This window comes from Pezoporus occidentalis, unplaced genomic scaffold (genome assembly GCF_034315485.1).
Source record: "Pezoporus occidentalis ecotype Australia unplaced genomic scaffold, CSIRO_AGI_Poc_V1 ctg14, whole genome shotgun sequence".
Lineage (NCBI taxonomy): Eukaryota > Metazoa > Chordata > Aves > Psittaciformes > Psittacidae > Pezoporus > Pezoporus occidentalis.
In genome coordinates this window covers 1162055-1188896 of record NW_026913209.1, presented here as the reverse complement: position 1 = coordinate 1188896, position 26842 = coordinate 1162055, and the positions used below count along the sequence as shown (strand labels likewise).

The 26842-nt window shown below is 35.4% G+C and overlaps 1 protein-coding gene across 7 annotated transcripts in view; it reads left to right on the top strand.

The window, feature by feature from the left end:
* IMMP2L (inner mitochondrial membrane peptidase subunit 2) overlaps positions 1 to 26842 on the top strand; it is a 453769-nt gene that overhangs the window by 121711 nt on the left and 305216 nt on the right. The window contains exon 4 of one of the 7 annotated variants that reach the window (XM_062609584.1): positions 13843 to 13867. The exons of the other annotated variants lie outside the window; for them this stretch is intronic. Within the exon in view, the coding sequence (XP_062465568.1) occupies positions 13843 to 13852 (10 nt within the window). The 3' untranslated portion in view covers positions 13853 to 13867. Of the gene's footprint in view, positions 1 to 13842; positions 13868 to 26842 lie in introns of those variants that run through there. 7 annotated transcript variants of the gene reach the window in all.

Here is a 26842-nt window from a genome sequence, read left to right as displayed (position 1 = left end):
ACAACCAATTTAGAAAACACCAGATGAGATTGGAACTCTTCATTGATACAGAACTAGCCAATTTCTAGAGGAACACAGTAAGTGATTTGCGTGGTTGCTACAAAATGTCAGTATGTTAGACTCATCAGTTATCTAATCAGTAAGTTATTGTGTATTCTGACAGTCCTCCATGAAGACAGATTTGTTTTACTTTGCATACAATAAGTTGTTTCTATAACTGTTGCTTCAAAGAGTTTTGTCATCTGTGAAATGGCTTTACCATATTGGTTTTGCTGTGTATTTCTTTACTTAAGCTGTGTAGAAAAGGTGATTAGTAAGAGTAGTTAAAACTGAATAAATATATATCAAGAAGAAAATCAAATGAGTAAGTCTTTTAAGTTGTGGTTTTCAAGTAGAATATTTTATATCCTGTAGTTGAGTGTTGTGAGCCTTTTAAATGCTGTAACCTGAAAAGACACTGATTCAACAGTATCCTGCTCAATGATGTCCTGCAGTACATTTTCCCTCTGTACATGCATTTGGTTCTGCGGTAATGAATACAAATATGAACTAAAGAGAGAAGATTTAGAATAAACATTTAAAAAACCCCACCCTTTGTTAAATATTATTTCATGTTAAAAAGATTTGTTACTAATCTGAAATAGCAATCCTACAAGAAAATGTAGCTTTCTAGTTAGAGAGAGGCAGGAGATTGAAATCTTGCAGCAAGTGTACTTGGTCATATCTGTGTAAATTATTCCAGATCTGTTAATTACCCCTGTGCTTTGAATATGAAGAAATACTAAAACCAGCTCTTTGTAGGGGCTAATGGTGGGCTGGTTTTCTTGTTTTTTTGTTGTTTTGTTTTTTTTTTAAAGCTATGGTCTTCTGTGTGTTTTTAAGTTAGAGTATCTGAAAGATGTTGTGTACTTTAAATTTTTATTTAACAGAAATTTTATCTGTGATACCCTTCACGTTCTTGCGTCGTATTATGTGAGCGTATGAGTGCTACCAAAACTAAAATGAATCCTGGAATCCAGAGACTAGCTACAGTCTGCACAGTTTATGGCTTGAGATAAAATCTCTTGGGAAGTACCTCAGTGAGGCACCAAGAATAAAATAAGTGCAAAGGACAGTGAATGAGGTGCATTATAAATGCAGCCAAAGAGCAAAGAATCCTGGTGAAGAGTGACAAGTGGATTGAAAGGCAGTTCTAGGTTAGATAAACATGGATAAAAAAAGAAGAATAGAGTGTCTGTAGAAGCAGGAAATAATTTAAGGAAATGTATGTTCCTGGGGAGGATACATTCAGAGCTCTGACAAAAGAGTATTTGGGAAGCCCTTATACTCTTCTAATGTAGACCTTGGGCAAAATGACAATTACTTACTAGAAGTAAAAATCCTCTTTCTTTGGAATTTTCATTACTTGAAAAATATATTTGATTGATGGTGGGAGAAGCAAATAACATATAACTTCTTAACAACAGAAAGAAAACATGCTAAATCAGTAATATTGTATCAGACTTTTTCAACACCAAGCGTTACTTTCTAGTTTGTTTCTTAAATAGCTGCCAAGCTATATGCACCTCTCCCATACTTTCAGAAGCATTATTACTGGGTAAACTTACGCTGTCTGATAAAAAAAATATGTCAGTTAGTGACAGAAGCATGTTTGTGTGTCTTGGCTTTTCCAAAGCGAGTTGGTCTCAAACAATTTAACCACGATGATCAGTATAAAAAAATAAAAACTAAAATCCATCCTTAATTCAGAGGCAATGTAAGATGAAAAGAAGCCTTAGAAGGGGAAGAAAGAAGAAAAGGAAAATAGAAGAGGACATGTAGAAAGTCTGTTTTTACCAGATCTTCAAAGAAATGGCATTGCTAGGAGTCTCTTAACCATCTACATTTTCAACATTCACCACGAGAGACAGAAGTTCTGATCCCTTTGAAATACATGCACTAATGATACAAAATATGTTAAAAAGAATAAATTCACGTCTGTAATATTTTCTTGATAAAGTTAGAAGATAATGTATTTGGTTGGAATATAAGTGGGGAGATAGCAGGACCAAAAAATATAAAGTTGGGTAAAATGATTACCTAGCATTAATTGAAGTAAAATATTAAATCATACATTTTATCAAGAGTCTTCCTATTTTTCTCACATTATTAAGGCAGTATTTCTTTTTTTTTCCAATATTATAAATCATTTTCCTGGCTAACAGTCTTACATATTTCTGAATGAATATGTTGCTGCTTAGTGGAGATCATTACATTTGCATGTGAATTTTTTAGTCAGATAGTTACAGTTGTTGCAGGATGACAGTGCCATTCAGAATGGCTCTTCATTTTGTGCCATTGAGCTAGATGTTGTGTGTACAGTGAACACAAAGACACAAAATTCTTTTATTTACCTTTCTGAAACCAAAGGAGAAAACCTCCAAGAACTTGTTTCTCACCAAGTATGAACTCCTTTTTAGTTGTTTTTTTTAAATTTTTTTTTAATTAAGATTGCAGTAAATAGTCAGAAATAAAACTTAAAAGATTATCTTTATGTCCTGAATATCTATAGTTTTTTGATAGCATCAAATCCTGAAAGCCTCTAGCCCATCAACGAGAGTCTCAAACTCATGTTCAAAATTAGAAGTTACTCAGAAAAACACTGTCAGCTGCAAAAGAAATGAAGCTTCCCAACTTGAGCTTACAGACAGAAAGCTTCACAGAGCTTTATACAGAAACATATAAAGAATATATACAGAACTATCAAGCCTCATGCTCAGGACAGTATATGTCATTCAAATTTACACCTTTCCTTAAGTATTTACGATATATCCAAAATATTGCCAATTTATCACCCGTGTCTAATGCTCCTACGTTAATGGCTTGGTAACTGCATTATATTTGAGCTATGTTCATAGTTAATTTCTAATGTTTTTATTTTATTGTCAGTTCTTACTTAATAATGTTTAATTTCTTCTGTGTTCATGTAATTTATATACTGTAATTTGATTGTATGACAAGTCTAAGTTTCATTCTTTGACCAGAATCCTCCAGTGAGTCACACATTATTAAGTAGACATATATATTTAAAACGAAGGCAATTGAACACATCTGTGGCAAATATATTCCTCAGTTTAAACTGTCCTGTCACATCTATTGATATTTTCCCTACAGCTAACATATATTGCTTATCAGTCTATGGTGTGTGTAGGAAATCCCATTTCACACATTGCTTCTCACAATATTTCATAATCACACAGTCAAAAGAGTTTGCATAATTGGTGAAACAAGGACGTATTAAAACCCATCTTTTGTAGTGTTACTTAAATTGATGGTCAGGCTCTTTGCTCCTTTACCTTTTCTGATGCCAGCTGCTCCATTTTGACTTATCTTTGTACTGTTTCAAATTTAGTGCTGTTAGTAATATTAATTTTATTTGAATTGTGTATAAAGCAGAAATTTGATAAGCATAACTATTGAAAATAAGATACTGGGGAGGTAGTTAAAAACATAGATACACATTTCTCATATCCAGCTCAATCTTGACAGTCCTGTGTCTCTTCTTTGGCTTATTTAATTCTGTGTTCTTTCCACACAGATTCCCACTTTCATTGTTGTATCATTAACAGAAGATTTCTTTTTTTTTTTTTTTCCCCAAAATTTCAGTTATAACTGTGTGTCATATAAAGTGTGGAGGTTCTCAGTTAAAAATACCATACATCTACTTCTGTTACATAACGCATTTGAGAAGCTGAGAGAAGACTCTCCTTCACATTTCTGCTTTAATTCCCAGAGTAAAATGATTTATATAGGTTCTTCTTTTCATGTACAGCTTTTGGACAAGCAGAGTTTGATTACTGGGCTTTTTGTATATTCTTATTTGCAATTCATTCTGCATGACTCTTTAGCATCATTTCAAATACAGATCCTCTAAATTGTCTAGTTCTCTGGTTTTGACCTTTTGTCTTTTGTCTATTTGATTGTTTGGAATAACTGTTGCCTCTTCTGCTTGGAAACATTGGATTGCATTTTCAGTACTTTTTTTTAAAATTTAAGAAGTGTTTTTTCAGTACTTCTTTTGAAAAACAGATCTCATGTACACACAATTTTTGGTAATTTTTAAGACCTAGAATTTGAGAATTCATTTTAGGTGTGTCTAAAATCATAGCTTTGTTTTTAATTAGTGAACACTGACTGTTTTCTCTACCCCTCTTATGTGCACCTGTGATTTTTTTCTGGACGTGCTGATTACCATTTCTTAACAGTTTCATGGTTTTCCTACTCTGTCTTCAAGACTGCAGCAGTGCCTCTCTTTTAATGTTGCCCAGCCTGTCACCAAGTATTTTGCTTTACTATTTGATGTGTGGTCATTTTTGGTGACTGGGGTAATGTTCATATGGGCTTTGGGGAGGAATGAAAAGTCTCCCTGTGGATGATAAGGGTGAGAAAAGGAGCAGAAATTGACCAAGGCTGTAATTGGCGACTAAAATTCCTTTTCAGCTTTCAATATTCACTGAACATACTGAAAGTTAATTTTGAATAAAATTAAGCCAAGAAATATTGATTGATACATTAGCCTATGTTAGATGATTTCAGTGTTTTCACAGCACTTTTCTCCAGTGTAAAATGTGAGCTCTTTCAAACAGAGTGCTTTCAGATAGCATATATAATGAAATTTTAATAAGATTAATTAGAAAAGCACCTTCCCACAGAGGTGTCTGATGCCTGGGGCTACCCTGCTGCCTTGCTGTGGCAGTGGGAAGTCTGTGACCACCACTCCCAGTACCCCTGCTCATGGGAAGCTGCCAGCCTACACTGTGCCCTGACTTCTTTTTGCTTGTGGAAATTGAATCTTAGAGTGTGTTTTTTTTTGTATAAAACAAGAATTATGTTAGTTTCTTTAGTCTGACAAAAGCTTACATTTTAACCATGTAAAGTAAATTGGGAAACCGTAAAAAATAATGAGACAAAGTATGAGTTTGAAGCCAATGAGTATACATTAATAAACCTGAAATAAGTACTCACTCTACAGAGGAAAAATTTTAGATGTGATTCAGAGGCCTTCTGTTTTAGATCGTCTTCTGCTTAAAGGGAAAAAAAAAGCTTTATCAATCATTTCTGTAAGTGAGCCTGTAAATTGGTGTGTAAATGAAGTGTTGTATCTTGTTCTCTTGTTTTCTTTTATGCCCTGAACCAATCCTCTGCAAGGCAGATTCATTTGTTGTTTAGTTGAAATGGAATGACTGCAATTCCACAAACAAATTGGGCCTCAGTTAGGTGCACTTTGTCATAAATAATCTCTGTGGAGATTGGATTTCTCTCCTTGGTGATGTACTTCATCTGTGCATTAAACTCACAGCTTCTTGAAGGCACCAAGTTATTGCTCAGCTGAGTGATCACTGAGCAGTATGCACCTGTCCTTGCTCTCCTGTGTTGTAGCCATCTCTATTTCCCTAAAGTATGTTCAGCAAAGTTTATGATAAAAGAACTACTAGTCCATTTTCTAGGATTTTTTTTTTTTTCATCTTTTGTTCCAGTTTTTTCTTCTTCAGCTCCAAGATGCACAGCTCTTTTGGCACACATTTCTTCATGATCTGGGAAGAAAAGCCATTTCATAAATTGGTTATAGGGCATTTTCCGTGTTCAGGTCATCTAATGCTCATATTTCACATTCAGCAGTAGGCCACTTTGAAATTTAACAGCATGTCTGTATCACCAGCAGGAAATATCTTTTACATTTTCATTTATAAATTTTTGCTGTTTCTTTCACTTATAGAAGTTTGCTCTCAGTTTCAGTATACCCTTTTTCTTTTCTTTCTGGAAAGCAAACTGAAACTCCTTAGATCTGTGTCTAAGGTGGCTGGGGTGCCGGCAGTGTGGTAATGTAATCTCTGCCTTTTCCCAAGCTACCTTCTGTAGGTTGTGTAAGGGGTTGAGGAACATCTGCAAAAGCATGATAGTTGTGCTCTAGCCATTTCTGCACACGGTCAGTCATGCTGAGCAGTCTGAATAATACTTTGTTTAGATGGGATTACATAACAATCCCAATGATAAAAATTGAACTGCATAATTCCCACAATGTAGCAAGCTTTAAATCTTTACTTAAAAATAGGGGATTGTTCGTGTTTCATAATGGCATGTTCATATATTAAATATCTTCGCATTTGATCTATTTATCATCTGAAAAAAAAACATCCCAACGTATAGAAGGAGGGTGAAGGACACTATATTTTCTAATTGTTATATAAAATTTTAAAATAACAGAATAACACAGCCATTTATTGATGAATGAGCTAATGTTTCATGCATAGAATGTATATGAAGCTCATTTAGAAAACTAGTCAGACACAGTTTCTCTCTCAAATTTGATCTGGTGCGTGATGTGCTGTTGAAGAGATGCAAGTGTGAGCTTTTAATTGACAATACCAAGTCTCTTCACTGCCGAATAGCATGTAGGAAAATAATAACCAAGGAAACCATTAATATAAATCCAATTAATAGGCTGAGGATAAGTACCAGATGTAACAGGCGGAGTAGCAGCTGGACAGATGAAATGGTACTTTTCCCACATTATCCAATGATCACAGACATTACATATTGGCTGAACCTAATTTATAATACCGTATTTCAGTAGTTCAGAAGTAGTGAAATTCTGTCATTCATCCTACGTGACTGTGTGAACATGGGTGCAGGAGTGGACAAATACCCTATCACTGCAAAAACTATGAATGTATTGTAAAAGAGCTAAAAAAAAAATGCAGTATATAAAATGTTCTTTCTTTCTTCTGCCATGTCGCACTTTGTATAGTTCAGTTTGTATTTCTGATATAAACCGCCTCACCAGAAGTGTCAGGTTGCACATGGGTGTAATTAGAGTTGAATGTAAATGCATATACATGTCAGAATGAATCAGCTGTCTGCTTTGTATGTGCTGAAGGTAGGTGTTAATAAAAGAGCAACTTGAAGGCAAAGAAGAGGTGGCCTTTGAATGAAGGAGCTTAACAAAAGGGATTTGAAGAATATGGGCAGGAATTCCTGATGGGCAGGAACTGGGCTCAGCAGAGCGGGTTAAACATGGTGTTTTCAGCAGTTTCAGGACAGTGTTATAAATTTAAATTTTGAAATGGCAGCAGAGAAGGACTCGCCAGACAGAGTCAAAAGCATGTGGTTTGACAACAGTGTTGTTGCACAAAAATTGCCAGTGAAGCTGAAAGGGATCAGTAAGAGAATAACTCAGGGCCAGAACAAGACCCTATTAATAGAAGCGCTGAGTCGTTGAATGGCAGTGCTTGCTGAAATGTGTGTGGAAATAAAATACTGGATACTAGAGAAAGATTTTGGATAACTGATAAGGGTAAAGAGAAGAAAGAACAAGGAAAAAATATAGCACAGTCTTGAAAGATTTAAGAGAATAATAGTCGTGGTAGTGATGGAAAAAGGCAGAAAGAGTTTGAAAGTAAAGATGGGAGAATCATCAGTTCAAAGTGACAGTGGCATGGCTAAAAAGAGATATTAAGTGGGTATAGGGGATAAGTTGGCACAACAGGTGGCTTTTTGAGTCATCAGTAGATAGTTTTATAAGCTGTGTGAGTGGAGGAAAGTGTTCACAGTCACTACAAAGTGAGAAGAATGGGGGTTTAGGACCAAGCTCTGCTTTATCACCATCCTATCAGAAGAAAAATATTTTATGTAGCAGAGTACCAATAACTTTTCTATATTTATGCTTCCTTTAGTAAAGCTTGTGTCTTCTAGTGTGAAGCATGAGAGGAAACAGGTGGGATTTCTTTTATCTGAGGTTTGCACACAGTCCTATTTCTTCTGTGGCACTGTAAGAAATGTTGTAAATAAAGTTTCTTTCTTCCAAATTGAAGGAAGAATGCCTTTTAAAACTGGTCTTACTACCTGTTTGAATTGATCCAGAGCTCTACAAAATAGAAAATGATTGAATTATTCCTCCCTGAAAAGTGGACTTAAACTAATGATGGGTTCCAGACAGGGTGCTTTAATGTAATTGGCAAGCAGCCATCGTTATGCTCACAGCATGATGATAAATTTAAATGGGAAATACAGAATCAAGGTAAAGGATTTCAGAGGAATTGTGTAGTGGATTTTTCATGGGCTAACAAAATGCTCCACAGTACATATTATTAATTAGGTAAATACATTACATAGACAAAAATCTGTCTATTATTGAGAAAAAAAGAAGCTGGATGGTTTTAAAAAAATCCACTGAACTTTATACAAGGGATTGCTGTGTTATTCATGTGGTACAAAAAAGAGTTTTTTTCCTGTTTCAGTTATACATGGCAGACATTATTTTATTAATATTACTACCTTGCAAAACTGTTATATGTGGTTCTGGCTAGCCATTCTGTTCATTGATAAGAAACCAGAAATTTGTTCTGTACATTATATACTTCCGTCTTCTTTACACAGCCTATGATTCCCATGGTGCTCACTGAAGGTAACAAAAATTACTTTGTGCTGAATATTGAATATACTAAATATCCATGATATTTAGTTATCAGACTTCTTTTCTTAGATGCATGATATTTAAATGTATTTTAATATACAGTAAAGGTCTCTGACTCTTCTGTGTGCTATGATGAGATGGGCAGAATGCTGTGCAGGATTAGGGCTTGAGGTCAGCAAGTTCTGAGAGCTGGTTTTCCTTTCTTAATGTGTTTATGAAGCTATATAGGGAACTAATATTTTGCTTCAATTTCTTCATCTGTACAATATGGATAGTGAACAGCTGACTAAGAGCACTTTACTTTTCATAGGCTTTTAAGTCAATTGATGTGAAAAGCTTACTGTCTTTTCTCAGATAGGTTCATGTTATATTTTATATGGAATTCATGAGGTTAAAAAAGGACAGTAGTGTGCTCATTTCTCCTACTGTTATATGGGGCTTTGGTGTAGTTGCTGCTCTCTGTTATCATATGTCTCTCCTTTGGAAAGTATCTGAAAACAGATAAATAACTTATTTTCAGAAAAAAGACCTGGAATCACTTATTTCAGTTTCACTTATTTAATGAGTGAGAAGTTTGCCTTATGAGTCAAACCATAAGATATGTTATGTGATTTATTCACTGCAAATCTCTGAAAATCCTTTTATTGGTGCTTCTCATGGTAGGGGGTTTGTAACTAGATGATCTTAAGGTCCTTTCCAACCCAAACCATTCTATGATTCTGTAATTCTCATACCATCACTGTGACAATGTGATATTTTTCCCTCAAATTGCCTGGGTGTCTTGCAAGCATTTCCTGAAAGTTCTCAACCCGCTTGAGCAGAATCTTCAGCAATTACGCTTTACTTGTTCTAACAAGATTTCTTCCTCCATAGTAGACCAGGGTTACTCTGCCTGCATTCCTTTACCTCTGTCACATGAAACTAATGCAGTGTAAATATTGCCCTGTTAAGGACCAAGCTGTTCTGATTTAATGTCATTATTTTCCTGTACTGGTGTTATATCCGCTCTTTACAATTATATTTTCCTTGTACCATGGAGTATAACTTGCATGTTGGATGGCCACCATAACTTTCTGCTATATAGTTCTCTGGCCATTTTAGATAGGGTAAATTGGATTTGTCAGCAGCCCTCATAGCACTGTGTTTTGTATTGTGGCTGGAAAGCTGTTGATAACACAGCAGTTATCAACAGTTATCAACCAGCTACTGATGGTCAGTGCTCAGCTCATCTGGGCTATCTCTCCAGCACTGCCCCTTCGCCAATTGATCTTGGGAGGGGGGACACGGGCAGGACAGGTGACCAAACTGATCAAAGGGAAATCATATGTCTCCCATATCATATGTCTTCTGCTCAGCAATAAAAAGCTAAGAGAAAGGAGGAGGAGGTGAGGGGGCATTCATTATTTACAACATTTGCCTTCTGGAGCAACCAGTATGTGTACTGAAGCCCTGCTCCTGGGAAGCGGTTTAAGTGGCTGGGCATTGCCTGCTGGTGGGAAGTAGAGAATATTTGTTCTATGCACAGCCTTTGATACAGTACCTTTATCTTGACTCATCAGGTTTTTTTTTCATCTTGTTTTTTCCTCCCAGTCCTGCTGAGGAAGGGAGTGACAGAGTGGCTTGGTAGGCACCTCGTCGTGTCCAGTCAAGGTAGACCAGCCGTAGTCCTTTTTGTTGCCCAACATGGGGCATAAGGAATTTGTTATAAGTGGTAATGGGCAGGACATGGACTAAACAATGTTAGAGAGTGAAATGAACATGGGGAATTTCAGTTCTTGCAATTGTGGTGAAGGGATGAAGGGTGGATGATGTGTACATTGTCCAATTTTGTTTGGGGTTCTGATGATGTTTTGATTTTGGTGTGAGAAAATCTTTTTTTGTTATTGTTAGTGGAATTCGTGAAGATTGTGTGATGAATGTGAATTTTAACGATGAATGTGAATGATAATTCTTAAATACACAATTTACAGAGGCGAGGAGTGGAGTGTATTGGGTTTGCATGGCAAGGTTTTGGTAGTGGGGGTGTTTTCTGTGATAAGCTGCTGGAAGCTTCCCCTGCGTCTGATAGAGCCGATGCCAGCAGGCTCCAAGATAGACCCACTACAGGCTGAGGATGAACTCATCAGTGATGGTGGCAGTACCTCTGGGATAATGTAGTTAAGAAGGTGAAAAAACTGCAGTGGAACAGCAGCTGAAGAGAGGAGTGAGGACATGTAAGAGAAATGGATGTGCAGACACTGTTGGTGCAGCCCATGGTGAGGCAGCTCTGCCCCTGCAGCCCATAGAGGTCCATGGTGGAGCAGATCTCCACCTGCAGCACATGGAGGACTGCACACCAGAGCAGGGGGATGCCCAAAGGAAACTCTGACCCTGTTGAAAGCCTGTGCTGGATGAGGCTTCTGGCAGAAGCTGTGGCCCTGTGGAGAGAGGAACCCATGCTGGAGCAGGCTTCCTGCAGGACTTGTGACCCCATAGGGGACCCACACTGGATCAGTCTGTTCCTGAAGGGCTGCACACATGGAAGGGGCCCACACTGGAGCAGTTCATGAAAAACTGCAGCCTGTGGGAAGGACTCACAGTGGAGAAATACATGAAGGACTGTCTGCTGTGGGAAGGACCCCAAGCTGGAGCAGGGGAAGAGTGTGAGGAGTCCTTCCCTGGGGAGAAAGGAGCAGAGACAACCTGTGGTGAACTGAACACAACCCCTGTTCCCTGTTCCCTGTCCCCATGTGCTGCTTGGGGAAGGAGACAGAGAAAACTGGGAGTCAAGTTAAGCCCAGGAAGAAGGGAGGGTTAAGGGGAATGTATTCTTAAGATTTGTTTTTTTTTTTATTTCTCATTATCCTACTCATATTTTGATTGGTAATAATTAAACTAATTTCCTCAAGTTGAATCTGTTTTGCCCATGAAGGTAATGGGTGAGTGATCTCTCCATGTCTTTATCTCAACCCATAAGCTTTCTGTTATATTTTCTCTCCTCTGTTCAGCTGAGGAGGGAAGTGATAGAGCAGCTTTGGTGAGTACCTGTTGTCCAGCCAGGGTCAACCCACCACACCGTATTTTCCTAATCCTCTCTGCTTTTCCCATCATTTTAGTTTTTTTATTTTCTCCCATGCTCTGATAGGGTGTTGAAATAAAAAGTAACTCCATAGATGAAAGCTTCCTATTGTGATTTTTTTTTAATGGAGATTCAGTATTCTAATAATATTAGAGTATGAAGGTTAGAGACCTGTGATCGTTGAAGCAATAATGTTATTGTAATGGCTGGATTCTTCTTCTCAATGCAGCTGATTTAAGAAGTATGGAAACAATAATTTTGTTGCTATCTCACACTGGATATGTGTTAGTGAATAGTCTTAAATTGACTTTAATAGTATTCCCATATTTATTTATTGGCATAAATGCATTCTTGAACTGTAACATAGTGTATTACAATATATTTTAGGCATGTTTATGTTGTATAAAAATGTTTTTTATGTAGTGATCTGCATTCTGTGTTTTAGTGAAAATTTGAACCTCACGGTTTTGAAATTGTTTACTATTCACAGTGGGGCCACAATTAGAGAAACCTCATCATCCATCTAATTTCATAAACCCAGTCAGTCCTGGACAGCTTCTACTGAGAAATTACCATTATGAAGCCTCCTCAATGCCCCAGCAACCAGTGCTGTCACTACACTGACATACTCATCAGCTGAATGCCACCATCCGCACTGGAAGTTCTTCAGCTGTTTGGCCTTTTGGAGGCTACTGTGGTGCTTAACACATACCTGTCACAGCAGCTTGAGGATTGCACCCATAATATATTTATGTTAGGAACCTCTCTGTTCAGCTTTCTTGCTGAGGCTTCACATATGGCTCCTTATCCCTGAGTTAGTGCTTATTTCGGCCCTCCATGGAGGACCTCTTTAGCTGACTTTTTTTTCAAATAGAACTCTTACAGTTTGTCATGTGTGGCTTCTATTTCTAACAAAAAGTATTACATCATGTGAATGTCATGCATGCAAAATTCATTGAATTCATGTCTTTTAGTAACATTATTAAAGTCATTATTAAGCAGAAAATAACAGAAGAAAATATATTTTATGTTTTGGCTGGTAGTCACATGGAATTTTGAACTTATTTTTGTAATTCTTATAAACTTTAGGATTTAAACTGAAATAAGAGAAAGATGTCACATACTGGAACAGCTATTGCAGAAGTAATATGTACCCAGATGCAAAGATAATTAAATGTCTACATCTTGAAGATTTTTTTTTCTCTTTATGAAGTATTATTTTGAAAGAATATAGCTTTTATCTTGAAATACCTTTAAGAGTTCTGATTCCAGAATTTTTTCTTGAGTGTTCATAGATTTTTTCTTTTTTTATGTTTCCTTTTTGCCTGTTGCAAAATGCGACTCTAGAGTACACATTTCAAGATAGAAAAAACACAAGAAACTTCTTTCTTTTCCATGTTGTCACTTTTAGTTTTGAAGAACAGGAGTGAACTCCTTTCTAGGCTTTACAAGTAGGTTGAGTCTTTTCTGGTGTGTGGGTGTTATTAGTATTTTTAACAGCCTCAGGAGTTACTAGAGAAGATGTTTTAATGCCATAGAGCAGTGATTGCTTGTTAGACTCCTACAGTTACTATGAAACAAGCTGTAAAACCGTCTGGATTATTTGTAAAAAATTGCAAGTGCACAGGCAGGGCTTAACATTTCTTTGTCTTCAGTCTTTCTGGTTGTGATAGAATTAACAGTCTGTTTTTTAATGTCTAAATTATGCCAGTGAAGCCTATCACAGTAACGTAGTACAAGGCAACATTTTACTGGGAACATTCTCTAACATTTCAGTTTCTAAAAAATTAATTTTTGCTGAGTATACTTTATGAAGTATATGTCTTTGGTCTTGCCATGCTGCTGATCAGTGTGTGAGGATATGCTGCTGCAAGTTTGCTATCTTCTGCTGTAACTTTATTGTCTTCAAGGCAATACTGTTTGGCCATTGTGTTCACTTTTAAAGTTCTTCCTGTTCTCCCTGAGTACCCACGTAAGGGTCAAATCCATTTGGCTTGATAATACATGGCCTAAAGACAGAAGCAATAATAAATTGCCTAAAGACAGAAGCAAATGTGCTTCAATGGCTATATAGGAAGCCTGGGATACATATGCATGTGAAGCATATAAAGTAGTTGGTGTGAATAATCCCCAAGTAACTTGAAATACTTGGTTTCCAAAGGTCAGACCTTTAATAGTACACCTTCAATTAAAGTAGTTCAGGTACATACCTATGGGTTGAAACAGCTGATAACACAACATACTATTGTTTTCAAAGATAAGGCATAGCATTTCATGGCTCTTTAAGTATTGAGAGAATCTGCTGGTCCTTCATGGATATTTTCTATTGCAGTGCACACTAGGAGAAGCATAGTCTATGTACCTGAAGAGACAAAGGAGATATATTTCTCAGATTTCCAAGATTCTGCTGGAAATTAGTTGCTGCTGATTTTTATCTCTCTCAAGGAGGTCCCAAATGATCCATCAGGACAATCCCTTGGGAGTGTCAGTGGTGGTTGTCATTGTTAACCTGTGTAATGCTGGTGATGCAAACAGCCCACAGCTTGTAGATAATCTCAGTGGGGCAAATAAGGAAGACCTCCACTTGAGGAGGTGTTTCTGGAAGCACATGCAGCCTTGGAAAAAAAAGCTGTCAATAAGTTTTGACTACCTTGACTAATAGCAGGGAGTGGGGTAATTGGATGATTCATATGGATTTAATGAAAAGGGAAAAAAATCACTGAGGTACAATGTCAGGTTTGTATGAAAATGGTAACATTAAAAATTCTTAAAGGAGGAGAACTGATAAAAATATTAAAAAAAAAACCCTGCCAAGGTGTTTGTGTGTAGCAGAAGTGAAGTTATTGAGTTAAATATTTGTCCTCATTCATGGCTTGCGATGTGTATTATTGGCATTCTAGCTGAGTAAAGATAGTGTTTTTAAAATTGCTGTGAGGCGTTGAAGAAAAACATTTCTAATTTGTTTTTCAAAGGCGAGTTACTTTTCGAATTCTGATATATGTGCATGTGTTGATGGAGGGATCACTGCTCAATTGTTTCTCTGAATTTAGGAAATGCTGTAAAGCATATAAGCCTTACAGGCACAGCTTCAATAGATCTGCATTTCTCTCAGGAGGAGTACATTTATTTTCACGAAATTTTTCATGAAATTTGACAGGTTATGTGGATTGAATGTAAATGGATGTGCATATAAGCTGTTCTCTCTCTGATGGGTAATTAAAGCATAAGACAGAATACTGGAAATAAAAATTTATTATTAAAATAGAGAACTGACAGAACATTGACAAATGTTTGCTTTTGGACATCTATTTCATTAAGAGATGAAACTATGGAGACCACAACTGTAAGAATGCTTGGTTTGCTTACATGTCTTAATGAAGTATCACCTGAATATAGTTAAAGTTAAAAAAAAAACAGACAAATAGCTGTAGATGCTGGTATATGGTTTTGATCATTAGTTTGGTTTGACTAAACTTTTAGAATTGAATTCAATAGGATATGAATTATTTTTCTTTTTTTTTCTTTTTGTTTTTTTCTTTTTTTCCGAACAATAATGCCTAGAACCTGGGCTCTTGAAACAAAAAGTATCTTATTATTGATTTTATTTTGTTATTCTGTTTGAAAATCCAAAGTTAGAATGTGTCAACAACACATCCTGTTACATCCAAACTACTTCTTTTAAGATACTGTCAAACTAAAGCAAGAGAAGTCTTGTACTTTCAGGGAATAGATCCAGATCAGTTTTGCCGATGCTGTGGTAAATTGGTGAGGAAATGTTATCATTGATCTAATAATTTAAAATGCTTTGCACGTTTGTCCATCTTATTGCTCTAACTCAATATAGAAAGAATTGCATTTATATGCAAGAATCATATTTAATAAGTATCTCTTGCAGTTTTGGCCTGCTTTTCTTGCTTCTCAAATGAAATTTCTGTGCACCTGTTTATCAATGTTATAAAGACGATATAAATAATAATGAAAGAAGATTGGTTTCTATTAAGTAAAGAAGATATTTTTCTCTAAAAATAAAAAAAGCTAGAAAACTGCATTACTTGATGGACTCCATATGTTCTTTCAGATTTCTTATTTAAGTGGTTGGATAGAGTAGGTTTAAATTAAGCATTCTGAAGTCAAATGATCTGTCTTCCAAGCAGTTCTTTTTTTCTGATAGACCTATTTTAGCTTGAGTTGTACTTTGCTTGCAGTGAAGCATTCACCTTCCTTTATTTAGAATCTATGTAATGCATAAAATTGTATTAGGCAGAAAATGCATTTATAGTAAATATTTTTTTTTTAATATCAGCTGTATTCCAAGCTGTCCACAAATCACAGTTATGTCTCTTTCATTTATAAAGCTGTTACCTGTCAACTAATAAAACTAGGATTATTTTTCTGTCTTCAGCGTTAAATTTCAGGAGGAGAGCAGATGAGACGTAAATAGACATTATTTTTTGCTTATGGGCTTCCAAACCGGATAGTACTGAGATTTTCAGAAACTATCTTCTGGACCAGTCTTTTCCTGGGGAGGGCCTTCTAATAGATAGAACAGCCAGTAAGAAAAAATCATTAACTTGTTTTGATTACCAGCATGTTGGAGTTGTGAGTTGTATCCGGTACCCTATATAGTATTTAAAACATGCTATTAGCATTAAGAAACAAGAGTGGTAGCTATAGAAAAAGCAAATGAGGCAGTTTGGTTGCAAAAGAATGTGGATTTCAGACGTCTGAATTCTGGTAAAATTCTGGGAATGGGGAAGGAATACGTATTAGCAAGATCTTGGCTGAAAAATAAATAAGAAATAAATACAAGTATTTTCTGGGCAAAATTCTAATCTAATACAGTGAAGGTGATTTGAGAATGAGAAAATTTACGTCCTAATATATCTGTTGTTTAGGAAGATTTGCCTTGCTTTACTGACGACTTAGGAAGAAAGTATTTATCTTAGCCAAAGATAATTCTTACATTTAAATGACATTTTAATAAAAAACAATGATAGTGGATCTATTGATCAATATTAAAACATAATATTTAAACGATTCTAACATTTACTGGTATCAATTCCAGGAGTTTTTAAAATGTATGAAAGAAGTACAAAGGTAGCATTATATTTAATATAGAAAAATGATCATGCTATGTCAAATTGTAGTTTCATAAAGATATTATTGGACATAGTCTTTAAAAATGTAAACTGACTATTAAAATACTTGTTTGGGTTCATTTGTAAGTGTTATTAATTTGAAACACATACCATCTGCATGTAAATCTGTGGTAACCCTTGTTACATACCTAAAACATTAAGCCTTCATCAAGTTAAATAAGACTATGTTAAACTCACCCTCTTAGGGTGTGTATACGTGAAGGTCACATGAAGGTCTGATTGCCACACCAATGGATAGATTTCTTTCACCTTTTCCTGAATCTGCTGAAAGTAGCCTATTAATAAAAACATGTTGGCACACGCTTTGTTATTGGCCAGCATCCCCAACTTGTACCGAGTCCTCAGCAGGCTTACTGCTAATGTGTGTGCCTTTGCATTTTCAGTGTTGATACTCGCGCTAGCTAGGTTGTGCTTTCCTGTGCTGCAGTCCAACATTCTTTTTTGCTGAGGAGTTACACCAGTAATTCTCAAAAATCACTAAGAGGCTTTTTCAGAAGTAGTTCTGCTGAAAGACTGGTATATTAAATAGAGGCAGATGTATACATGAAAATCTTAAAGGCTACTCATTAACAGTTAAGTTGCTCAGTCGTTTGAAAAGTGGCATTATTCCAGGTTTATGGGGAATAAGCAGGTGTAGACAGTGTAAATTACATAAATCAAACAGAAACACAAAGCCTTTTTTAAAAATATTTAATTTAAATTTAGAAGTTGGTTTATTTCTTTAAGCTTTAGAAAGTGTTGAGAGAAAAACAGACTTAAAATTACAGCATTTAGCATTCTGACATTTTCTGTTCATGCATGTTCTTAAGTGCATAAACACTCATTTTATTTTCTTGTAGAGTACATAAACTAAGGCATAGCCCCCAGTAGTAAGGCAATGAATGTTTAAAGCATTTATACATAAAGCTGCCTCAAAGGATGATTAGATGATTATAATGGTACTTACTTTAAGATAGCTAATTAAAAAAAAATCTATTGCTCCCAAGCTTAGTTTTTTGAGTAATGATAATGTATTAGCAACCTCCAAATTCATTAGACAGCTACAATTAAAAAAACCCCAACCAGTAACAAAAAACCCAAACCCCTGAACTAAAATACAAAACAGAAACCAGAAAACCACAGAAAGGTAAGTATGAAATTCAGGATTTCCTCATGCTGAAGCTTTACTAAATTTCATTTTAATAATTTTCTTTTTTACATACATTTTTGCTCATAAGCAGCTAGTGAGTGCTTTATAAATAGCTCTCTGCTCTCGTGTCATACATGAACTCCATAATGTTCTGATGTGTTGTATGGAAGTTACACCTGCGACTGCTCACCATTATTTTGGAGGTGGCATGTATCGATGCATCTGTTCCTATTGCCAGCTCCTGTTACAACTTGTGTAGTTGTGAATGCTGCTCTAATTTAAGTCTTTAACTTGCCAGTCTATTGCCACTTCAAGTGCTGCAAAAATAGTGGGATGCATGCACTTGTTGAAAATTGCTGTTTCTTTGTCTCATGTCCCTGTTTGTTATAAGAAAATGGAAAAAAACCTTTTTTATTAGTTTTTTAGAGCCAAAGTTTAATCTGTTTATAAAAATTTCTTCAGCTTATTATAAACACTTTACTGACATCATGTCAGTAAGATACACTGAAAAGAGCAAGGGGAAATATAAGTGTTCATGGGTTTTATACCAGGGTACCATGCCTGAAAGCTTTGACAGCTTTGCCTTCCCTAAATTAATTAGCAGAATTTCAGATTTCCAATGGACAATTGTTTACTAGGATATGTCTGGTCATGCCAAAATTTCACTACTTACTGAATTTTTCTCACAATTTTAAAAACAGGTTGTGCAAGAATATTGTTCTTTTCCTGTTTACTCTTGTGACAAAGTCAGAGAACAAAACACGTTTTGTGATATTAGAGCACGTCTTTCTGTCTATTCCAAAACCAAACAAAACAAAACAAAATTAGATAATGCTTCAGGAGCAATATTTTTAAATTTCTGATCTTAATTAGTTAAATCATGGTGAAAGAAAAAAAGAATAGGACAGAAATTTATTTTTTTCTTCTTGAAATCAGTATTAGTTTCCTGGTTCATTTTATACAAATATAATATTCCATCTTTCCATTTTGGGATCTAAGAAGCTGTGGGTAAAACTCTCACTGATGTCAGTAAGGGCCAGGATATTAAAATAGGGAAAATATATTAGAATGCCTTTTTTCCCAAGAAAATCTGAAGAGCAAGAGAAGCAGTGAAATCCGATGTATAACAGTATATATTGCTTAACTCAGTATGATCACTGATAACTATTTTGTAAAGCTTATATTCTTGTATGCTCAAAAATGTTAGCTGTATCAGCCTAGAAAAGTGATTAAATTTTTCCTTTTTCCTATGATATTCAGAATATTATTATCTATATTGGTGAAAAGAACTCCATAGCTTTATTAAAGCCTCCATATCTGCATTTGTATTTATAATGTTAGAAATGTAACATTGAAACCTGCAAGTTGTGAAGGATAAAAAGTCGTGTTTAAATCGGGAAGCTAAATTACTCCTTCCAAGAGGCACTAAAACAGAAAAGCATTCATTGTAAAAGTAATAAAACCTTATGAGTCCCATTTCATTAAAACTACTAGCCAGTTTCCTGATAGAGCTGGATTACTTAGAGGATAAACCAGTGACATTTTATGCCTTGCAGTGGGGTTTATATCTAAGGTGAGGTCTCCTGAAATTAATATAGTCATTAATATGACTAGCTGAACTAATCTATTGAATGTTTTAACCCGTGGAGTGTCCACAAACCTTGCCTGAGTATTAATGAAGGTATAGTGACAGACAAGGAAAGAAATAAAAGACAGCATAGTGGTGAGGAGAAGACTGCTCTGGATGGAATGGATAATTTGTACAAGCTGTGGTGCATCAAGACTTTATTCTTTGGTTTTGGCATTTATGAATGTAAAGCTTACAAAAAACATATTCTTTTAAAGACTCTTGCTATCTATAAAGAGCAATATAGGAAAACAAATCTAAAGAAAACTAAGTGTGACAAATGTGCAGTAATTACCCAGAAACTGGGAGCTTGGAATATTAATTAGTCTATATTGGATTTCTTTGCTGTTCATTATGAAACTTAGCAGATAACTGGATATGTTCTACATACTGTTTTGGAATAAAATTGCTTTTCTTTCAATTTAACATGATGTAAGCAAGCAAACATAAAACACAGAATTATCATTTAAAACCAATTAAACAATGGATTGAGTGATGTACAGATTAATTGTCATTTGACCAAAGGTTGGAAAATTTGATCTAAAATCTGGTAAATTGTTGAGTCTAGTATAGTTAATTAGTATAATACTCATTTTCCGTTGTCAGAAGATCTTAGAAACTCTCTTCCCTGTCTTTTAATATATATAGAAACTTTACGTTGTTGTGAAATTAGCCTTCAGAATCGGTTTTCTGTCAGCCCAGTTTGTGCAAGATGAGTGGTAGCAGTCATCAGATGAAATACAGTTCCGAAGTACATCAGATATTCCATAGGTAATAATGGGATTTCAGTTCCTCCTGTCTGTATCACTTAAAATCACAGTAAATAAGCTCAGACAGTCCCCCTAACAAAGGGACTTTTGATATGTATGTCATATGAAGTGTAAAGAGTAAAACTTTGAATTATTTGCCCAAGTAAGTTTTTAAATCTTTTAACAGATGACAGATATTAAATACCAAGTTGTTTTAACAAGTACTGGCTAGAAAAATAGCCTTTTGCAGATAGAAGAAAATTACTGATTAGGTCATTTCAGTACACGAGTAGTTGTGGTTCATTAAAGAGAAAAGGAAGATATATAAAACTTCTCAGCTGTATTGTTGAACTTAAAATTGGTGACTAAATTGTAATCTCAGATTTTATTTCCTAATCTGTATCATTAGCTGCTTCAACATGAAAGTAGTGATTATATTCAGTGGTGTTATGTAAAATTCTCTATTTGCATTAGCTGATATTCCAAATTCGAGTCACTTCTTATCAGAGCACACAGCTTTGTGACTACAGCTAACTTCCTTTAATGAATTGAATATAACATTGTGAACATGCTGAAATATAGGTTATTAGGGGTTAAAACTTTTCGATGTTATTTTTAATATAATTTCATGTAGATAGATTATTATTGTCATATAAGCCAGCACAGAAGGTCAAGAAAATGGGAAAGATAACCTTATCACATTGTTTGAAAGGTCCCACATACATGCGAAAAAATTTTTAGAGTATTTGTGAAGTGAGAAATTTGTGACGGTGTTTTCAAGACACGCATGGTTATAGAAATGCTTCACTACAGAAGTACCCTTTTTGAAAGTTAATCAGCTTAAGGTGAATCAGATTGTACTCTCAAAATTCTGACCTTCTTGGCTTTTGGTTATATGCTGCTAAAGGCAGAAAGCCGGCATAATTTAAAGAGATGCTAGCAATTACATGTTAAAAAGAACAGTGCAGTGACTTATGGCTTAATATTTGATTTGTTCTCTTGAGGATCTAAAGGTTAAAACAGGTTGGCATGAAGTGTAATAGGAAGCTGAAAGCAGTGGATAAAATTTAAAAATCGTATTGAGCAGTTTGGGCTATGAAGTCTGGAATCAATTTTTGGCCAAGGAACTACAATAAAAAAAATAGTTAAAGGGCTGTGTATAGTATCTACAGCTGTGAAAAATAATGGGAGGAGGAATAATTGAGGTATTAAGAGAGTTTAAAAAGAAGTATTGCATGATGTCAGAAATTCGATGCGCCTCTGAGGGACAAGACTGCCTATGATAACAGTGGGAAAGTGTGATTCTCAGTATCTTGAGAGGCAGGATGCATATCCTTTCCTCCAAGCTGCTTTTCTAGTAATTTCTTGTCCATTACTTAGCCTGTTTTTCTGAATGCTTTAGAGAAAACACTGCAAGGTGCGTTGCTGTTTGTATGTCAAGGCACAGGGCCTGTGCTGTCTCTTATTTTAGCTGCACATCTTTCATGCCTTAGACAGGCAATGCCCATGAAGGAGTTCCTATCCGAATTCTGTCTTTTACACTGTACAACATTTCTTGCCTCCACTTCAACCTTGTGCTGTCCAGTACTGAAAGATGGCAATAAATATGTTCCAGCATGGTCTGTCAATATGCAGGAACTCTTCAGGAGAAGAAAGGGGAGCCAGTTAGGCGACAAGACTGAGAGATCTCGTCTTGGCAGTTCAAGACTCTTCCTCTGCCCAAACAGTTTGTTTACTGTGATAAGCAATGGTTCAGGAGATGATTGGATATTTGCAAACATTTTGGTATAGAATCTTGGATGTGCATCAGATGTGTAGAAGAAAGCACAAATATTTGTACAAATAAAATTTTTGTGCTGTGCTCTTTAACGAAAAGATTTATCACCTCTAGGCAATGAAAGAACTGTTTATGCATTAAAAAATACATAGAGTACTCATAGCATACAGATTTGAGGTTATTTTCTGAAACCTAAGAGAAGTTTTTTTTAAAAACGAAAGATGTGATTTACATAAAAAGATAATAATTTCATATTAGAATTAATTTGCCTATCCTGTCTCATTCGAAGGTAATTTTATTTCTTTATTACAATAATTCAAAATGGTTATGTTTTTATATTTCTAACTGAATTTTTTTTGGAATTTCTCTTCTGCAAGAACTTTTATTCTTTCCTGTTTGAATGAAAACAAATAATGAAATGTTAGAAATGTCTTTTCAATAGAAATTCTTCTTTTCTAAAAAAAATTAAAATCTCTCAATTCTGAGATTAATCCTGAGCTATATTTTAGCTTTTATCATCATCTGTGCTATGGATCTATAGTTATGTTTTATGCTGGGGAAGCCACTTATACAGGCAGCAGTTGAACAACAAAATGTGAGAAAGGATTGATGTCATAGCTAGTATTTTAGAGCTGTTTTATTTATTCTAAAAATTGGAGGAGGAAGAGGACATATAGGAAAAATTGCATAGCTGTGTGGTAACTTACTCTGCTAGAGATGGGCTCCAAGTCAGCAGAATTAAAGAACTATTAGGGATATACAAGGAAAAGTCATGGAAACAGAACAGGATGAGTAGACTGTATGTTAAGTAGTGCCAAAACCTACAAGAAAAATATATGGCAACTCTGAGACTGACACCAAAGCTATGATGTTGGTCATCTGAATTGAAAGCCCTCGAAACCATTTTGTTATTTCAGGCTGTTAGAAGCATTTTAATAACAGTATGAGTGTCTGAGCAGCTTGTTTTGACTCTGGAGTAGTTTATGAACAATAACCGCAGTTCACAAAACTCTGATGTGACAGGTAAATTACGTCCTTTTTTAGCAATTTCTATCATTAATAGAAATTATGGAAAATAACTATTCCATTATTTGTCCTTTTAACTTGTAGGGCAGTTTTTTTCTGTTATGGGAGTATTTTCTTGTGAGCCTTTTTGATCATTGTAGTTCTCAGTCATTTCACATACTGGCGTGATATTTATTATATCTGCATGTTCAGTCTCTTATTTTTTGACATTGCTCTCTCTCTATTGGGATTCACATGTACACATATTCTTAGATTTCCTTTGTGACTAAAAATCGTAATACTGCCTGTTCTAAACTATTTTCCCACATTATGCCCTTGTAGATTCAGTTTCACTTTGAAGATTCCTTGAGTATCTAAACCCTTCCTCTAGAGTTAGGAAGCTGAGCTGCACACATACTTTGTTCTAGTTATTCAGTGAACATGAAGTATAGCTCACTATATATGTTTCATTTTTAGAGTCCGTATGTTTGCTGTGTATTTTTGAGTGGTATGTGTAGACTATTGTTGCCCCTTTGTTTAAGTTTCAGGTGGAATTAATGTTTGTTCTCCATCTGCATGATATCTTGTCTATAATTGTAATCTTAATCATCATAGTAACTTTTTTATAATATCCTATTTGAATATAATAGAAATTTGGATGACTATATGTTTTCTTGTCATTCAGCATTGATCCATTAAATCAGATAGAGATATAATCCCTTCTGGGAAAATTATGCACAAAGATAAAATTTAATATAACCTGAAATTCATTCTTCCTGGCATAAGTGTTAGGTATCAAATAAATAAAAAATCTTTTCTCATTTACCTCAAGAAAATTTATCTGTAAAATGTATAGATCTATAAAATTCTCTTTATAAATTTTCTGGATCTCTATGTAAAGTACATCTCCATAAGCTGTGTAAGTCTATGAATTGTAGATCCACAAACTGTATAAAAATATAATCTTGAAATCTTAATGAAATGAGATTTGATAGCAAAAATCTGGCAAACTCCTGTGGTTCCCTGAAAAGGACAGAGCTTTGAATAGAATCTGCCCTGACCTCCTCTTTGTAGAGAGCTTCTGAAAAAGACCAAAAGGTTTTTAAACTCATAAATCCAGGTTACTGGACAATGTTTTTGTTTATTTATTTTTAATAGAAAAATGAAACAGTCCTCTCCCTCCCCCAACCCCCAAGAATCCAACCAAACAAAAACCAACAAAACCACACGGCTAGCTTAGGCAAAGCAAAATAAACAGGGTTTCAAAATTACTTTCCATGTACAGTGAGTCCTTGCAAGTAGTTCCTTCGTTCATCCCGTGCTTGGTTTCAACCACTACATGCCTTTCTGGGGTGAAGAAAATTCTGAATCATCCCCTCTGATCTTCACTGATTTTCTTTCTCTTCTGATGGCTGGTCGCATGTGCCCTTCTCCCCTTGGCACTTCCTGCTCTGCCATCCCTCACTGCCTTTTGGACTTTCTGCTCCTTGGTTCCCAGTTGGCCACTATGAAGGCACAATCTTCTCATGCCTCCAGATGGTTTTTGCCTGACTCACTCTGCTTGAAGGGATGAAATAGGCAATTAAGAACACACAATAAAGTAGGTCTTGCTCATCACAGAAGCCATAATTTGAAGCAAAAGTAATCTCTGATCTATAAACTTTATATTATATACCTGTGAATAGAGGGAGATTAAAAATATATTGCTGTCAATGGTCCTTTTAAGACTGAAGTCCTGAAAAATCCATCCCAATATGGTTTTTGTGGAACACAATAAATATAGTTCCATGGTCAACATTTGTAGGTGTTAAATGGATGTACAGTTTAGTACAAAGTTGCTGATTCTACTGTCATTCTTTATTTTGACAAATTAGCAATAAATTAGTTGAAATAAATTCAGTGGGTAATTACAAGGAAAAAAAAAAATAAGCACAGACCTCATGAAAGCTGATATTTAGAAATGTCCACTAAATAAAACCTAATGAGTCATGTATATAACTTGAAATGTTGAAGTTAATCTACCATAGCGATTTATATCTCTGCAAAATTTGGGTCGAGAAAAACAGTCTTTGATGTTTGAGTATAATTCTTTGAAACAATCTCAGAACAGATGAAGAGCACCAGCGCTTTTGGTGTCACAATATGTGGAACATTATTTACTGAATTTGTTACAAGGAGGAAAAAATAAGTCTGCTACTAGCAGAATGCCCCATTTATTTGTGCCATATCACTAACAATCAATGAAAACCCAACAAAACTAAAAAAGAAAGCATCACAAATGTTGCATTTTATGGGGTTCATGTTTATTTTTGTCAGACTCTGTTACTTTTATTTTTTCCCTGCAGTAAGTGGGTTTGAAGAAATAAGGAATTTTCTTGACAGAATGAAGACATAAACAGTATTTAAAACCAAAATAAACTCCCGTCAATCTGCTCAAACTATAACATATGGCAGAATAGCCACGTGTTTCTTCCCCTGGTGAATCTTGCCTCCAACAGACAGGATTTCAGGGACTGTCTGAGCCACAGGTTGCATTTTTATTGTTTTGTTTAATACCTCTGATGTAACTTAATATCCAGCCTTCATTAGCTCTGGCGGTCCCTTTTGTACCTCTTCAGACTTTTGGTCTGTAAAACATCCTGTGGCAATGAGCTTCTCAGGGTAATAACAGTTGTACCACTGATGTTGACAGTAATTCAAAGTTGCTTTGAGATTGGAGTTTGTGGCAGACATGTCTAAATTAAATATGTTGAGACATTTTCCCTTGACTTTGCTGTGGGCTGGATCAGACCATTTTGAACTTTACTTATTTACTGGTTTAGTCAAACGTCTCTGCAGCAGAGTAGAAAAGCAATGAGAAAAACTCAGAAAATAGCTATGCTCTTTTTAGTGCGTGTTAGTGCAATTTTACTTGTCCTTAATGTTGAGCTAATTTCCTGTCTGGCAGGCAGTAGCAGTATTTCACTTTTTCATTAAAGACAGAGATAGGGGGAGAGAGAGAAGAAAAAAAAATGGAGGGAGACATAGTAGATGATGTAGATTACAATACTAATTGACACAGTGGTTTAACATGCCACTAGGATAGTGTATAAAGCCTTCTGCCTCTGAAAAACTGCAGTTCAGCTACTGCTGTTTGGGAACATGAACAGTGCTGGAATTTACTTTTTTTCTGAGTTGTTTGATGGAATCAGATGAGAGGAAATAACATTTCAGTTATATGAACCACTCAGTGAAACTACCAAATATCAGTATGTGACTCCTTGCTGGTGATATTCCAGTCTAAAATTGGAAGCAGAAGATATTTTAGTCTTAGATTAAAATGGCTGTTGTCATGATGCCCCGCATCCTAGCAAGTCACATTTATAGATCATTTACCTCAAATAAATTACCATCATGTCCATCATCACATTTTTGTTCTATGAAGAGCTGTTAATGAGGTGCATTTCTTATTTTCAGTTATGTGTTTGCATAATGAATAATTCTGAAGTCATATTTTATTTAAGGATGAAAATCTCATGTACAGCCACAGTGATTTTTCACTTCTATGAAAGTGAAATGCACTTTGGAAGTGCATTTTATTGTGTAAATAAGCATGGCAGCAGCCAAATCCCTTTAACTGCTAGCTGCTGTCTTCCTTCACCCTTTTCACTTGCTACTTTCTTTCACATGCTTCAGTTCACCACAGATGCTGACTGGGATCTTGCAGCACAGTAAGGCATCCGGAAGCTAACCTGGCCACCAAAGTGCCTTTGAAAACTTTGCACGCTGAATTACTCAATGATGGGCCTGAAGGGCATCAAAGCCATAAAAAGGGTAGGAAGGGCCTAGAACTAATCTCTAGCAAAGCTGGCTTTAAAGGGTATATTTGATACGTATTTGGTATGTT